At 45.3% G+C, this 14,340-nt stretch overlaps 3 protein-coding genes across 9 annotated transcripts in view; 2 read left to right on the forward strand and 1 right to left on the reverse strand.

Annotated features, from left to right (window-relative positions):
- Positions 1–1,249, forward strand: part of adprh (ADP-ribosylarginine hydrolase) — a 118,678-nt gene extending 117,429 nt beyond the window's left edge. For all 4 annotated transcript variants that reach the window (XM_088323653.1, XM_088323654.1, XM_088323652.1 and 1 more), the window contains one exon: positions 277–1,249. The gene's annotated coding sequence lies outside the window, so the exon portion shown is untranslated. The remainder of the gene's footprint in view (positions 1–276) is intronic.
- On the reverse strand, positions 1–13,848 carry atxn2l (ataxin 2-like). 3 transcript variants are annotated; one of them, XM_088323646.1, is made up of 24 exons: positions 12,704–12,781; positions 12,081–12,136; positions 10,732–10,771; positions 10,337–10,393; positions 10,173–10,244; positions 9,929–10,085; positions 9,641–9,762; positions 9,419–9,510; positions 9,068–9,304; positions 8,558–8,997; positions 7,723–7,809; positions 7,525–7,638; positions 7,322–7,402; positions 7,179–7,240; positions 5,695–6,023; positions 4,764–4,833; positions 4,557–4,691; positions 4,424–4,487; positions 3,128–3,309; positions 2,257–2,398; positions 2,071–2,180; positions 1,805–1,984; positions 1,570–1,735; positions 1–315 (listed from the first exon to the last, which is right to left on the reverse strand). In XM_088323646.1, exons 1-24 carry the CDS (start codon positions 12,764–12,766, stop codon positions 266–268), a joined length of 3,108 nt encoding a protein of 1,035 aa, XP_088179772.1. In that variant the 5' UTR covers positions 12,767–12,781; the 3' UTR covers positions 1–265. The 3 variants fall into 3 exon arrangements, with proteins under 3 accessions (XP_088179772.1, XP_088179771.1, XP_088179773.1); XM_088323645.1 differs by lacking the exons at positions 12,081–12,136; positions 12,704–12,781 and adding an exon at positions 13,195–13,848; XM_088323647.1 differs by lacking the exons at positions 12,081–12,136; positions 12,704–12,781 and adding an exon at positions 12,853–12,965.
- The window catches only part of mto1 (mitochondrial tRNA translation optimization 1), a 16,147-nt gene continuing 14,752 nt past the window's right edge, over positions 12,946–14,340 (forward strand). For both annotated transcript variants that reach the window (XM_088323648.1, XM_088323649.1), the window contains exon 1: positions 12,946–13,143. The gene's annotated coding sequence lies outside the window, so the exon portion shown is untranslated. The remainder of the gene's footprint in view (positions 13,144–14,340) is intronic.

Raw genomic sequence — 14,340 nt, forward strand, 5'->3', positions numbered from 1 at the left:
TTTAAGTTGAAAACTTTATTTTTTGGTCATTTTGTTTTTAATTTTTTTTTGTCTTAAGTCCGTTTTCAAAATATTTTACTGAAGAGAAGTTCGGTCTGAGGGCGATGACTCTTTCGATTATCGGATGAGTTAAAAGAAACGAGAGGTAAAAATCCGGGCGTCTCCAAGTGGAGCGTGGGATTCGAACCCTCGTCGCATTCTTAAAAAAGGTCTCTGTTGGAGTGGAGGAACGAAAACGATGCGCTGAAAGGCTCCTTTCTTCCGGTTAATTTCCAGGTGGATGGAAGGATGCGGGGTGCGTCTGGACTTGCATTGCTGTTGGGACGGAAGACAAAATCTGCTTTCAATCTCATTTCGTGTCACAGCACCATCTTGTGGTGAGAGTTTAAAGTGCCTTATTTTAAACACCCCAATTTGGCCAACAAGTGACAACAATCTTCCATTTTCTGCTAGTTTTACAAAATCCCAACAGACCGTCCTGGTGAAAAGATTAGGCTGAGGCTTTCATCAAATACATTTTAAACATTCATAATTAATGCTATTGGGTCCATATCTACACTTAAGCTAACTCTTAGCATGTAGCCAGAAAGTGTTGGGCTGATAAATCAACATAAGATCAGAAGTCTTAGTTTTATTAACAGATAATATATTTTCTCTTGATTGCGTATGAATACATATTTTATTCATTATAAAGAATGACTGCTGAAATTTTGTGACACTTTAATTGACACAACATAGTGACAACAGCTTTTGTCTTCCCAACCCAATGAAAGCATGTGTTGTAGAAATTGGTAGCATTTAATTGTACATATTCTGCCTTTAGGTAGCAGGAATTTCACTGCATGCATGTTGCAATTCAACAATGAATATAGTTGCATTTGTATAATTATATATACATATATATATATATTCATAAAATTTTAGAACAACTGTTTAATTTAAATTATTTTTGTATTATGTTCATAAGAGTTTGAGGTCACTTATTCTGTCTTAGGGTTAATTTATTGCTAAAAGGAAAGGCTGAACTTTTATACTAGCTAGCGAAAAACACTTCAGAGTAGGCCCAATTGATAAATACGTCGATATATTTGATCTGTAACTACAGCACCAGAGACAATGAGGGCGCTAATGCAAGCATTTTGCAAAAATGATATTGACATGCCTAGAACAGAGTTAATTTTGCAGGATTATGGGTCTATTTCATGTAGTGTAATCTTATTTCTGATAATAAAGATTGGTTCATGCAGCATCTGGTGTATTTGACTTTCACTCAGGGAAAAAAAATGATGTTTTATCGCTGAGGGCAACAGTTACAATTTGAAAATGATAGCAATTTAATGTAAAATTGTGTTCCTAAGAAATACATTACCCATATCTTATGGTCTCCAAGTTAACTGATGTTTCTTAAAGACCATAAAATCAAGTTACAATGGAAATTTATATACATGGACTGTATTGAAATATTTCTTTATTTTTGAGCTCCTGGTCCAGTCGTGTTATTCCCTAACATGAAGGACAATACATATATGAACTAACTAGGGAACCCCAAACAGGAGAGCGTGCTCCTACCTTGCGGATGGCCAATGTAAAAGTGTTGGTGCGTTCCTTGCTGCGGGCCGTGTTGCGGGTGTTGGGGAACTGCGCCGGGCCCCTGTTGAGGCTGCAGCATCACCAATTGTGGCTGCCCGTGGCCCCCCGAGTGGTGAGGGCCCGACATGGCCCCTTGGACGTGCGCCTGAGCGAGAAAGACAGACGCCGTTTACACACCCCGCCGTCCGAGACCACGCGGCGAGGGGGGGCTTACCTGCGCCAATTGCCCCAGGGGATAGCTAGGGGGGATGCCCTGGTGGCTGTGGATGCTGTAGCCCTGAATGGGGTAGGAGCCCTGGGGGGACGTGTGTCCCGGCGGCATGTTGGGTGGCGTGGGGGCAGAGAGCGGACCCGAGTGGTACAGGGACTGGGGCTGAGGACCGGATGGCGCGTTCTGCAAACAAATGGATAGGAATTTGACCTCAAAATAAAAAGTTGAAACCATTATACACGATAACGAGTGTACATATTTGTTCTCACCTGTCCAGGGCTGGGCGCGGCATGCTGGGGTGGGGGCTGGTTGCCCGTGGGGGTACTCGAGGGTTGCGGTGGATGGACTGCCCCCGAGTGGTGGGAGAAGGATTGGGGAGCTTCAAGGAGAAAGACGACGGGTGAAAACGGTTCCCGACATCCGAACGTTACCGAAAGTGGAGAAAAGAAGCTCACCGTAGATGCCCTGTTGCGGTCCCGGCGGGCCGTCGCCTTGCGTCTGGAACTGGGGGCCTCCCGGGGGTCCGAGAGCTTGTGGGTGGGGACTGCCGCCTTGTCCTATCATCCTAGCGCCCCCTTGCAGCATGGAGTACATGGGCTGAAAGCCAAAGTCAGACGTCAGTTGAGCAAGTTGTTATTCGAGAGAAGGAATACATTTGGCCGACCAGAATTGTCAGAATTGGGTGCACGACTAGCTACCAATGCATTCATTAAATTAAACCCACAGAAAAAACAAGAAGAGTGCAAAGAAATGTTGATCACTAGCAGGTGCTTCGTGGAGTGTTATCTCTTCTAGGAATAGACTAAGGCGACATCAGGAGAGAAAGCATTACGAGGCTGTCGATCCAACCTACTGCTACAGCCAGGTTTAAAACTTTCTTAAGCCACCCGTGCCGAGCTTGTATCTCACCAACGCCAGATCCATTACCCAAGAAACTGATGACTTCGAGCTAAACATTGAGGGGAAAAGTGCTACATTTGTGATTCTTGCAGAAGTCACACTTACCCAACGCTCAATGGCTTTCTTGCACTAAAGGGATAGACCCTCCTACTTTTGTCATCCTTTTATATGATGACAATAAAGACCATTTATTTGACCTTAACTGTTTTTATTCATAGATATATCGTAAATATTCTGTTAATCCTATACTCCGTCTGTAATGGTGTCATCTCAAGGTAAGTTTGCATGTCACTGATTAAGAAAAAGCACTTTTTATTTAAAATCGAATTGCGTCAAAAGTGCAATACATGTCTGAATAATCACAATCAGCCCCTCCCCCAATAATGGGGCAGCCCTAGCGCCTGGCCGAAAGGTGTGGTTTCTCACCTGTCCTGGGTAGGGCGACATGGCCTGGAGGACTTGCTGCTGTCCATACTGCTGCGGGTTATATTGAAGATAGGACTGCGGGTACGGAGATGCCACCAGGGGGGCGCCGGCAGCAGAGGCTGCCGCTTGGAGCATGGGGGGCGCGGAGGCACCGTGGTCGGAGCGCGGCGCCACCACAGAACCTGCGGGGAGATGGTTTACGTTTGAACAGAGACAAATTGGGCATCTCGAAATGAATATCACCTCTGCCAAGTCATTCATGCACAATTACGTCGACAGAGCACAAACAAACAGAAATGGCAGCACCAAAACTTTAGCCTGGGTACGGCTAATAAAATGTTTGCAAAGAATACTTTGCATTTCATGGCGTTAGCACGGTGACGCACAAACATTTAAAGAGTCTGCCTCGCCTACGGGCGGAACATAATGGAGATACAAAATTGTTTTAGTTACAGCAACAAATTAAAGTCATTAAATTACAGGTATATTTTGTAAGATTTACAATTTTATTTAAAAATATTTTGATGTTGCACACTCCAAGAGACGGTGGGCATTTGTTTGACTATTTTTTTCTTAGTTTGCATCGGCTTTGTTGACATTGGCCATGTCCAGTCGCACCTTTCTTTCTCTGCCATTTCATCTACACACACAGCGATGCACAGACTGTCTTTTAGAAGCATATTTGTGTTTGCCGTCATCCAAAATCATCAAGTGACATTATTGCAATATTATGGTATTCAGATCATGTGAGTTAACTATTTTTCAACGAGTAACTGTATTGATGAACCCTATCCACCCTTGCTCACCTCACTAAGATTCAAGCCCATAGCGTTTTGATGACACGCATTGTACATTTCATCCCTGTCTACTCCAGCACATAAGAGCGCTTGAGCCTTACGCAAGGCTGTGCCTGACAGACGAATTTGAGAGCCCAAAGAACATACATCAGCCGCAAAACCATTTGAATTCAAACAGTTGAGAATCGTTGAGTACTTCACAAAATGGACATCCTATTTGTTTTTTCTTGATTTACAGGGATAAGACAAGTTTATTTGTTTACCCCAAATATGGACAGAGAATTATTTATGAATTTTTGTCTCTACTGACTGAGCAATTGTTTTTGTATTTCGGAGTATGTTCAATAAAAAGGTGTATTTTTCATTGTACCCATTTGCATGCGTCTGTTATCATTCACAGACATGAATTTAGCATGAAGCGATTTAATTTAAAGAAAAAAACTAAGATTATATTTTTGTTATTAAAGATGAAAACACTTTGGGTGGATGGATGCATTACCTTTGGTCCTGGGGTACTTGCCCTGGCCAACAGCTGACATGGTGTACTGGTACATTTGCGGCGTCTGCAAAAAAAAAAAAGAATTTAAAACTCGTATATTTTTTCCTCTCGACCGTGTTGCGTGTTGACGTACCTGTACAGAGTGGATCTGTGACACATAGGAGAGGTAGGGGGAATTGTAGAGCGGACCCTGCCCGCCCGGGTGCTGAATAACCATGGGGCTCGGCGGCGCGGGTCGCGGCGGGGTGGGCGCCGTGTTGGGTTTCGTCTGTACGAGCAAAACGCGGGCTTCATAATAAAGGCGAGGATCCGAAGGAGGCGGCGACATTTTAGAACTCACCATTTGCATCGGAAGTTTGTTCGGGTTGAATTCTTTCGCGTTGGGATTTAAGGTGGATTTCTTCACTTGGCTGGACGGGAAAAGAACCCAGAACGGTTCCCGTTAGGGCTTCACGTTTAAACAAAGTGCAGCTGTCTAGTCGTAAGTCACTGGGTTTTTTCGTCAGGGATTTATAGTTACATGTTCGAGTGATGGAGTGTTTGGCCAACCAAAATTGTCACAGTTCGGGTTTTAACGCCCCTGGCCAACCGGTGGCTGGTTTAAACGGCACTAGCCAATAAAGGGGAAAGCAAAGCTTCCAAACTAATTGTGCACGACTGTGATAGGCTCGTGCAATTAGCCACCAAAACAAAAACCACAGCTAGTAGCTTTAGCGGCTCCTTACGTTGAAAAGAAATTCATCAATTAGGTCAGACTATGTGCACTTTGGCTTGTTATTAAGTCCGGGAATCAACACTTGCGGCGTCGGGAGCATAAGCGATAGCGAGGCTGCAGGTCCATTTAAGCTAACAACTCCCACAAGTTGCCCCTGCCAAACCTGTTTTTACAGATGCTAGATCCATTAGCCATTAAACAGATGACCTGGAACTACAACTCCTGGGGAAACAGCTATATTTGGGAATTTTGCATTTTAATTATCCCAGAGACCTTGCTGAAGTGGCAGTTACTGATGCTAGCATAGAGCTAGCCAGAATTTCTCTTAAGTACATTTCTTTCTTCCTCTAAAAGGAGAATCCCTCCAACTTTGTTGTACATTCTATAATAACAATAAAGACCATGTATTCACCAGAAATTATGTTTCTACTTGTAGATCGACAGTGGTTATTGTTACAGTTGTGTACTCTCAGGAAGTCAAGGTAAGTTAGCATGTCACTGAATAAGTTCTCTCAAAAGAATCGTGCAGGCCTAGTTCCGAAAATCAAAAACTTACTCCGTCACACCCTCGCCTCGCTCCGACGTGCCGTCCTCGCTCCCCGGCGTCCTGGCAGGCTGAGGAGCGGCCGGCGAGTGCCTGTCTGAAACAGCGCCCCCTGCATTGGGGGTTCCCGGCGCACCGGCCTCCTTGGGAGCTTCGTCAGACGGGAGTGACGAAGGCTGAGAGAGGGTCGAGACGGGGACGGCGGCCTGCATCTTGCCGTCCGCGTGAGGGTCTGACGTTAAAGGCTTGGCGCCGCCGCCTTGCGCGGCATCGCCGAGCGCGGGGGGAGTTGCTGCCGCCGGGGAACTGGGAGAACTCTGGTTGCCTCCGCTTGGCTGGAGCTGGAAAGAAAACATTTTCCACCAATCAATTACAGTTACTTTATTTATTTTCTTTAAACCTAAAAAGAACTTAAAAGTTTGCTTGCGTGTAGTATGTTGTCTAACTGTTGTACATTACAGTATGAGCGCAATTATTGATCAGTTGAAAAGATCGCTAACCGCAGAACATTGAATGCAACCGCATTTCGACACACAAGACAAGACCTTTTAAAGTAACAATATCCAAATCCCTTGCGTGAACATTTCATCTAATCCACTGTAAACTTATTAACTAATCCCGATTTGTGTACGTGCATGTTTGTATGAGGCTTATAGGTGCCGAAATGACCAAACTGATTTTCGCAGGAATTGAAACAGATGTTTCGTAGGACTCTGGGAGGGTTTTTAGTTATGTTTGGTGGAGCTGCGTACGACCATGCAGCTCTTTGGCAGTCCATAGTGGCTCCCTGGCACAAACCAAGGCTCCAAAAAACCTCACCCAGGTAGAATCCCCAAGCCGTTACGCTTGTAAGAATACAGTAATTCTTGATGGCGCAGGGGTGAAACGTCTCCATTTTTTTCCCCTCACCTCGCCCACACTGAAACCTGAATTGAGCATTGCCATTTTGTGCAATCACCAATATCTAGAGTTTCAATTTGGTCTTTATAAAATATATTGGTACATATTAGATAGCAGCATGGGTTGTGAAGGGAAAACATTCTGCAAAGGACGCCCCTTTCAAGCTCAAAGTTACCAATCATCCTGAGATGTTTCAACGTTTTTCACTGACAATGCTTAGTTTAAGCTGAGAAAAGCAAATCAAAATTTTATACAGACTTTTAATCAAAAATAGGGTTGCGCATTGTACATGAGTGCACATTATACACAAATATTTCTGACTACAAGTATCAGACTGATACCGCTACTTGATTCATCCACAGCCTTGTTCAGTTGTCATAAAACAGAACGATGACAAATATATCTGTCAAAGACAATGCCTGAATTCATATGAACCAGGTATCAAATGTATGGTGGGTGTAAACTAGGATTCCATGAAAAAGATTGACCTACTTATTAACTTAACATTAACCGAGTGTTTCAACAGCGCGACACCACGTGCATCATCTTCGAACTGCGGACGACTTTCCCAATATGACTGCAGAAAAAGCGCTTACCCTGAACTCTTTGCCAAACTTCCGTAGCTCCTCGATTTGCGACCTTTGCTGAACCGAAGCAGCTGGCGGAGAAAGCAGCCGACGTTGAGAACTGGCCACGAGGAAAGCGGCCGAGCTCAATGTTTGTTCGGTCACGTTCTCACCTTTGCCGCTCTTGCCGTCCTCCGCTCCGCCGGGGCTCTCGGCCGAGCGTTCTTTTGCCGCCGCGCACAGGATCTCGTTGACTGGCGAGACAAATGACTAATGAGTTGCGCCGCTGCATTTGCTAAGACCACGAACTCAATTTGGGGGCTGAAAAGATTTTGGATGACTTTAGGGAAAACGAGAAATTGGAAGTGATAAATACCGTCCACAGGGAACAAAGGGGCGGGGCCCGAAGTCTTCTGCGAAGACAGGGAGATGGACGAGGTGTCCAGATAAGGTGTGTCCTGGGAAGAGGCTGATTTTGGCGAGCGGGAGGCTGCAAAGACAAAACCCGAGCGGTCGGTACACATAAGGAGAATTTGTAGTCGGGCTAACAGATTCAAACGTAAGGTCCTGTTACCGGAGGATTGAGCGTGCGTGTTCGGCGTGCGGACCGTTCTGCTCGACTGCGGGGGTCTTTGAGCTTTGGGTGACGTCCTGGCAGCAACTGAAAGCAAAGACATATTCAAATTGCTTGTCAATTATGGTCTAGCGTGGAAAGTTCAGAGTCAGAAAGACGAGATTTCAACAGATTGTACAAGCCAGGGTAACCACTGAATTGAAAAATACACAGCCTTAACCATTGAAGCAATCATCTTAAGATGGGACTCAGTGGAGACACCGCAATTATTTGGGTAGACAACTTCCTGTGCGGAGTTTGTATGTTGTCCCCATGCTTGCGTGGGTTTCCTCCGGGCACTCCGGTCTCCTCCCACATTCCAAAGACATGCGTTTCAGGTGGATTGGCCGGTCCAAATTGTCCCTAGGTGTGAAAAGCGAGCGAGTTGTCTGTCCCTGTGTCCCCTGCGATTGGCTGGCAACCAGTTCAGGGTGTCCCCTGCCCACTGATTGCTGGGATGGGCTCCAGCACCCCCGCGACCCTATTGAGGATAAGCGGTGCAGCTAATGAGAGGAGAACAGAATACATATAGGAACAGCCACAAGGGGGCAACTTGAATAACCGACACCCTAGGTACCAGCCTGAAACGGATTGTTGGATCGGTACTTTTCCATCTCTATCTCGAAATCAAAACACAGCGATACATGCGCTCTATAGTGGACTGTTTGAAAACTAGCGCTGTGCTAGAAGCGATGAGCGTTATCTTTGTGTCGATCCCAAACTTATTTGAGAGAATCTATAGGTACTGCTTTGAAAACAAGGTATATTGCACCTGATTGAATAAACAGATACATACCTCCATTAACAGGTCTACCAGCCTCCGACAGAGAGTGCGGGAGTGAGTGGGAATGTGGGACCGAGTTTCCATGGGGGGCAGATGGGCTGGTAGGGGACGGGGCGGAAGAAAGGGCGCCTGCAGAGGCGGACGCAGCCCCGGGTGAAGCGGGCGTGTAGGGACTGGCGGACCCAGAGCCGGGGCCTGGACTGGGGCTTCCTTGGGTATGGTGGGAGGCGTAGCCCCCGCTTCGGCCCGACAGGGGGCTGTTTCGCTCCGACGGAGAGACGCCGGTTTGGGGGCCACTCGCCGAAGGCAGCGGCGGTCTGGGGGACGAGGACGGGGTCGAGCGGTAACCGCCGCTGAGACGGCTGTGAGGCGGGGGGCCGCCGGGGCCTCTCTCAGCCCGGTCTCTGTTCATCTCTCTTTGCCGCTGAGGTAAAGGAGTGTACTTGCCCTCCCTGTGGACCAACAGACTCTTGTCAATAACGCCTCGATCAGATGGCACATTCAACTGTATGTGGCTCTCACCTGGCGCCGGGGCTATCTCGGCCCCTTTCGCGTTCGCGGGGACTCTCGTGGCCCCTGTCTCGTTCGGGGGCGTCGCGCACCACGGCGCTATACTTGTCCTCCTCGCTTTTCCCGTCGTCGTTCTCCAAGCCCACGCGGTGGCGGTACTGGGGGCTGGCCTCGATCTCGTTGGCCAGGCGGGCGGCCCGGGCCTCGCGCTGTCTGAACACTTCGGAATTACCCTTTTCCAGTGGCACGCTGGCGGAGGGGAAGACACAGATTATCGTTTGCAGCCGGTGTACATGCCTCTGTGGCACTCAGTTTAAACAGAATAACTGAAAGAGTGTTAGTACGGCGCCTTCAGGAACTTACGTATACATAGATAAGCTGGAATCGTATGTTGACGTCACTCCATATTTCACTTCGTTGTAGCGGAACATCTCATTGGCATCCCAGCCGTTGGACTTAAGTGAAAACGGCAAATCAAATCACAAGGTGTCAATATACAAGATATACAAGAACGCAAACATCTAAATGTAACACAAAATACATCCATTTTTACAAGTCAGAGGAGATCAAGACTAGAGGACTTACTGCATCTGCATCTAGGTTATAACTCTCCCCGTTGCTATCTCCACCCTCCCATCTCTGCAACACTTTCCCTTTGTGTTCCCCGTTGACGCGTGTGGAGCTGATGGCCGTGTCGGTGAACGTATCTGCACACAAATAAAGACAATATTCAAAGCAACAGTTCGTTACCATTCATGACAAACTCGGCAGGATTAATAATCTTCACTTTCTCCCATTGTTTACACAGACGAGTAAACCATTGAGTATGAAACAAACATAAAAGTGGCAATGAAAACCAAGTCCCGTGAGTACCTCTGGTGGCGTAGTTCAAGTCTACATCTCGGCATATCATCGTCACCAGATCCGAAGGGCTGAAGATCATTGTGTCGGTGATGTCTTCCCTCCGCGGTGGGACCGAAGTGGAGCCCCCTTCCTCTCGTTTGTGCACGGCGTCTACGGCTAACTCACACTGAGAACACAAAGGAACGTTCATAAAAAACAACGCAGTGACTCTCTCCAACACTATTTTTGTATTTAAATTCAAAATGATAGTTACCCGAGAACTCAGTGTCTTGAAGATGCCTTCAAACATACTCCCATTCTTCACTCTAATATCGCAAGTGGAACCCTTAAAAAGAGGTATGGTTTGACAATCAGAATTGCCAAGTAATGGGGCAGCGCTTCACTGGATGGCGACAAACAACCAGAAACAGAACTCACCACCACAGCTGTGAGGAAATGAAGCATTCGAGCATTGTTGTACACACCCTCAAAAACCTGCACAAGATACAAGACAAAGTATCCATCAAGACTCGCGCAACACATTCGAAAAAAAGACAGTGACATTAAGGTAAATTTGTCATTATGTTGGGAATCCATCTTCCTTTTGATGTCATCAACAGAACACAGAATCTTCTACCTCTTAATAGTTTTTTTCTTCAATAAAAAGCCAATTCAGCTGTGTGAGTAAAAAGAAACACCACGCAGAGCAGCAATTGCTCATTCACCGAAAACAGTCACAGGTGAAATATTTGTACTCGGCAATTCAAAGCAATTTTTAAAATGTTTGACAAACAATTTAAACTTTTGCTAGAAAACTCTGCTGTTATACTTACGGGAGAAGACTGGAATGATGGTTTTGCAGTAGTTCGATTCCTGAAGAGGAAAAAAACTCATTTAAGGACGGCACTTAAAATTTTGCCTTTGTAAACCACTGAAACTAGGGATGCACGATGCGTTTTTGCCACACGAATACCCAAAATTTAGGTAGTCAGAGACCATTTCAATATTATATACAATTCAATTTTTTCTGCAATACAATTTTATTTTGTAAGTGCCCTTGTATTTGTAGAAAAAATATTTAATTATTGGATGGATTACAAAAGCAGAAAACCACCAAAGTGTTTGCTTGAAATGCATCCTTACACCCAAAGTCATTTTCTCAGACGTTTTCTTGAAAACGAGTATTTTCAGGACAATTATTGTTTCCTAAACAACATTAATAGCTAGAATCAAATGTTTCTGATGAAAGATGAGGATTAAAGCGTTCTTTTGAAAAGTCCTACAAGTACAGATGCTCCCTCACTTATGACCATGCGACTTATGTAAAAGGGTAGATACGAACATGTTTTTCTGGATGTCGAAAAATATCCGGACAAGTTAGATCTCGTATTGTGTGCACCTTTTCCCGAATCCAGAACCGTGGTGCTTCTTTCCGCCACTACCGGTGTGTTGTGGCGCTGTGAGAGGTCACCCAGCATCCACCCAGAGGAAGAAATCTGCTTCCTCTTCCTAGTTCGTGTGTGAACATACTATATGTACTGTATCTCTAGCGCGCTAAGAACTTCGACATTTTTATTGCTTAATATCTCGTGCATCCATTCAATATGGTTGGTGTAAAGTGTAAAGAAGAGGCACGCCGTTTCTTTTGAAATGAAAGTGGAATAAGAAAGCTTGATGCGGTTGTGAATATGGTCGGAATGCTTTTTTTCTGCCACATTTTACCACGGAGGACCTCTTGAAGCACATCTTCCAAAAGTAAGTTAAACTCAACTTTATTTATCATTATAGAGCATATTATTTTATGAAATGTTTATTTTTTTAGTACAAAACAATAGAGGTTACTTTTACAAGCCTAAAACATACATAATATAGCACTGAAGCAACTTGCAAACATTAAACTTAGGAACGATTGTCCAGAACTCGTTTTTAAGTAGGGCAGCGTCTGTATATAGCGACAGAACTAGCTGCCGGGTTAAGGGCAGCACCATAACAGGTTACCATCTCAAACCACTAAAACTAGGTCTGCTTGATGCCACATTTTTTCCCATACTGATATCCAAAATTTGCATAGTCATCGATACCAATACATAGTTCTCTTATAACTAGCCACTCCTTTGCACATCTGTTCTCCTCTGCACTATCGTACTCCAATGTTATTGTTATTGTATAGTGACTCGTTTACCTGACTGCCCATTTTGCACATCTGGTTAGCTGCTCCTCTTGCACAACTGTATAATACTGTACATAGCTATAATTAGTATATTATTAGTACTGCAATACTCCAACTCAATACAACATTTTATTTATATCTGTACATTCAAGGAAACTGTGCGGGTCAGATGTATCGACATTTCGTTATGTATACACATGTAGAAGAATGACAAAAGTATATCTGAATCAACTAGATACAATTCGTTTATATTTGCTACAAAAAGGCAATTTAAGACGTTTTGGGAAATCCCAATAAAATGTTTTTGGTATTGCATTCCTTAACGGCAACCTTTCGGGTTCCCTATTGTTTAACAGTCAATAATATCTTGTATTGATACATTGGGGGGGGGAAAGGCTGGTTTCAGTAGTTGCTCATCTCTAATTGAATCTAAAAAATGCTCAGCATTCATCCATGAACGTCAATTCAAACATTGACGTCGAATCCAAATAAGTCTTTACACTTTTTCTTTACACCGTCTTTGGTAAACAATAGCAGGCTTCAAAACGTTGGCCTCAGTTATCCTCAAAAATCGTGTTCAACCCCCACAAATGCACGCATTTCAAATAAAAAGCAGATCAGGGGGCAATGTTTACAATCTCTCCAAGCCTGATAAGTATGCCTTGCTCAATGGAATGGCAACGCAGCCAAGAAAACATGCTCGGTTACAAAACAAAGGCGGGCGACCATCTGACCAAAACAAACCCGCCGCATTCCCAACTAGCGATGATCGCACACGGCTCACCTCGCGTCAGCCATGAAATCATAGAAGATTGTCGTGACGAATGGACGATGAAAATAAACGTGTTTTTGTTTCCCAGCGTCCTCTTTTCTGGGTCTTGACCGGCCAGATAAACTTTCTTTCACCTGTATGTTGATTTGCTATTTAATGCATCCACCAAAGATCAACCCGCCCACTTCAAGTCCTTTTCTATTCAGTCGGATCCTTCCAATTGGCTGAAACCGCCTGTCCGTCTTAAAAGAAGGAAATTGATTGGCTGAGACGCGCCCCATTGAGCAGCCTGTGCTTTAACCGGTAGGCCTCGAACCGCGGAGTTTCCTGACACGCGCGGCCGAGCTTACTCACCTCCCAGCCGGCGTCCTGTTGCCGCTGCTTCCGCTGACCGGTGGAGACATCCCGGAGGGGCCCGTGGTGCCGTTGGACGCTTTCCCCCTGGCGGAGTTGGGCTGTTGCTGTTTCAGCATGGCGGCGAAAGTCGATAAAAAGAGTACCGAAACTAATAAACACGAAGCGGCGTCGGTTGTAAACTATCTTTAGCGGTTTGAGCCGGTGTCACCTCGGCAGTGCCGGCTACGCCAATTCCAGGTCGCTCGTTGGCCTAAAATGTCCGAGCGAACGTGTCGTGCGTCCTCAAAATTGCTCCCCCGGACATTGACTTTGTGATATCAGCGGTTATGACAAAGCAAACGACGGTGCGGCTGACACGAGTTTTCGTCTAATTATTTAGCAACGGCTAGGCGGCTAAGCGTTAGCTTTGATCCCCCCCCCCTCAAGCTGCAGTCAAGCGCTTTCACTCAGTCTTTTACTTTCTTCCCCTTCGACCGCGTCACCTTGATCTCCGGAATAAAAAAAGAGAAAGTCTTGGCGTGGCTTGTCGCTTGCTTTCGAAAAAAAGTGAACGAAGTCCAGGTTTTGGTGGCGAAAACCTGCAGCGGACGGTCAACACCACCTCTCGGTTGGTTCACTTGACTCAATCCGCGCGCGGTTAACTGGGAAACACGTCTGAAAGGAGGGGGGGGACGGGGCTTGGCGAGGTGCGCGCGCAACTCTGACCTGGCGGTCACGCGCACGTCCGGCCACTCAAAGATTTGATTGAACGTGCGTGCGCGCCTATGACCTCGTGGTCACGCGCACGTTTGAGGACTGATAATAGATTTGATTGAATCGCATTGTTTTGCCAATCAATCAATCTGAGTAGATTTGTTTGCCACGTTTCAATTGCAACTTAAAAGTACTGTATATTACATTCAATTTAGAATATACGTCTGGCTCGGAAAGGAAAAAAATACACTAGCTTTACTACAAAATACGACTACAGTAAAGCTATAATACAAACCTCCTAATAGGTCATATGACAAAAACAGGGTTGGGTAGGGTTACTTTGACTGGATTACTTTCAATGACTTTTGGATTACTCCAATACCAAATGTGCTAATAAAAGACAAAATAAACTAAATATGAATATAATTATGACTCACAACACGTGGTAAG

Source organism: Urocampus carinirostris, chromosome 19 (genome assembly GCF_059441175.1).
Source record: "Urocampus carinirostris isolate Australia breed hairy pipefish chromosome 19, RoL_Ucar_1.0, whole genome shotgun sequence".
NCBI lineage: Eukaryota > Metazoa > Chordata > Actinopteri > Syngnathiformes > Syngnathidae > Urocampus > Urocampus carinirostris.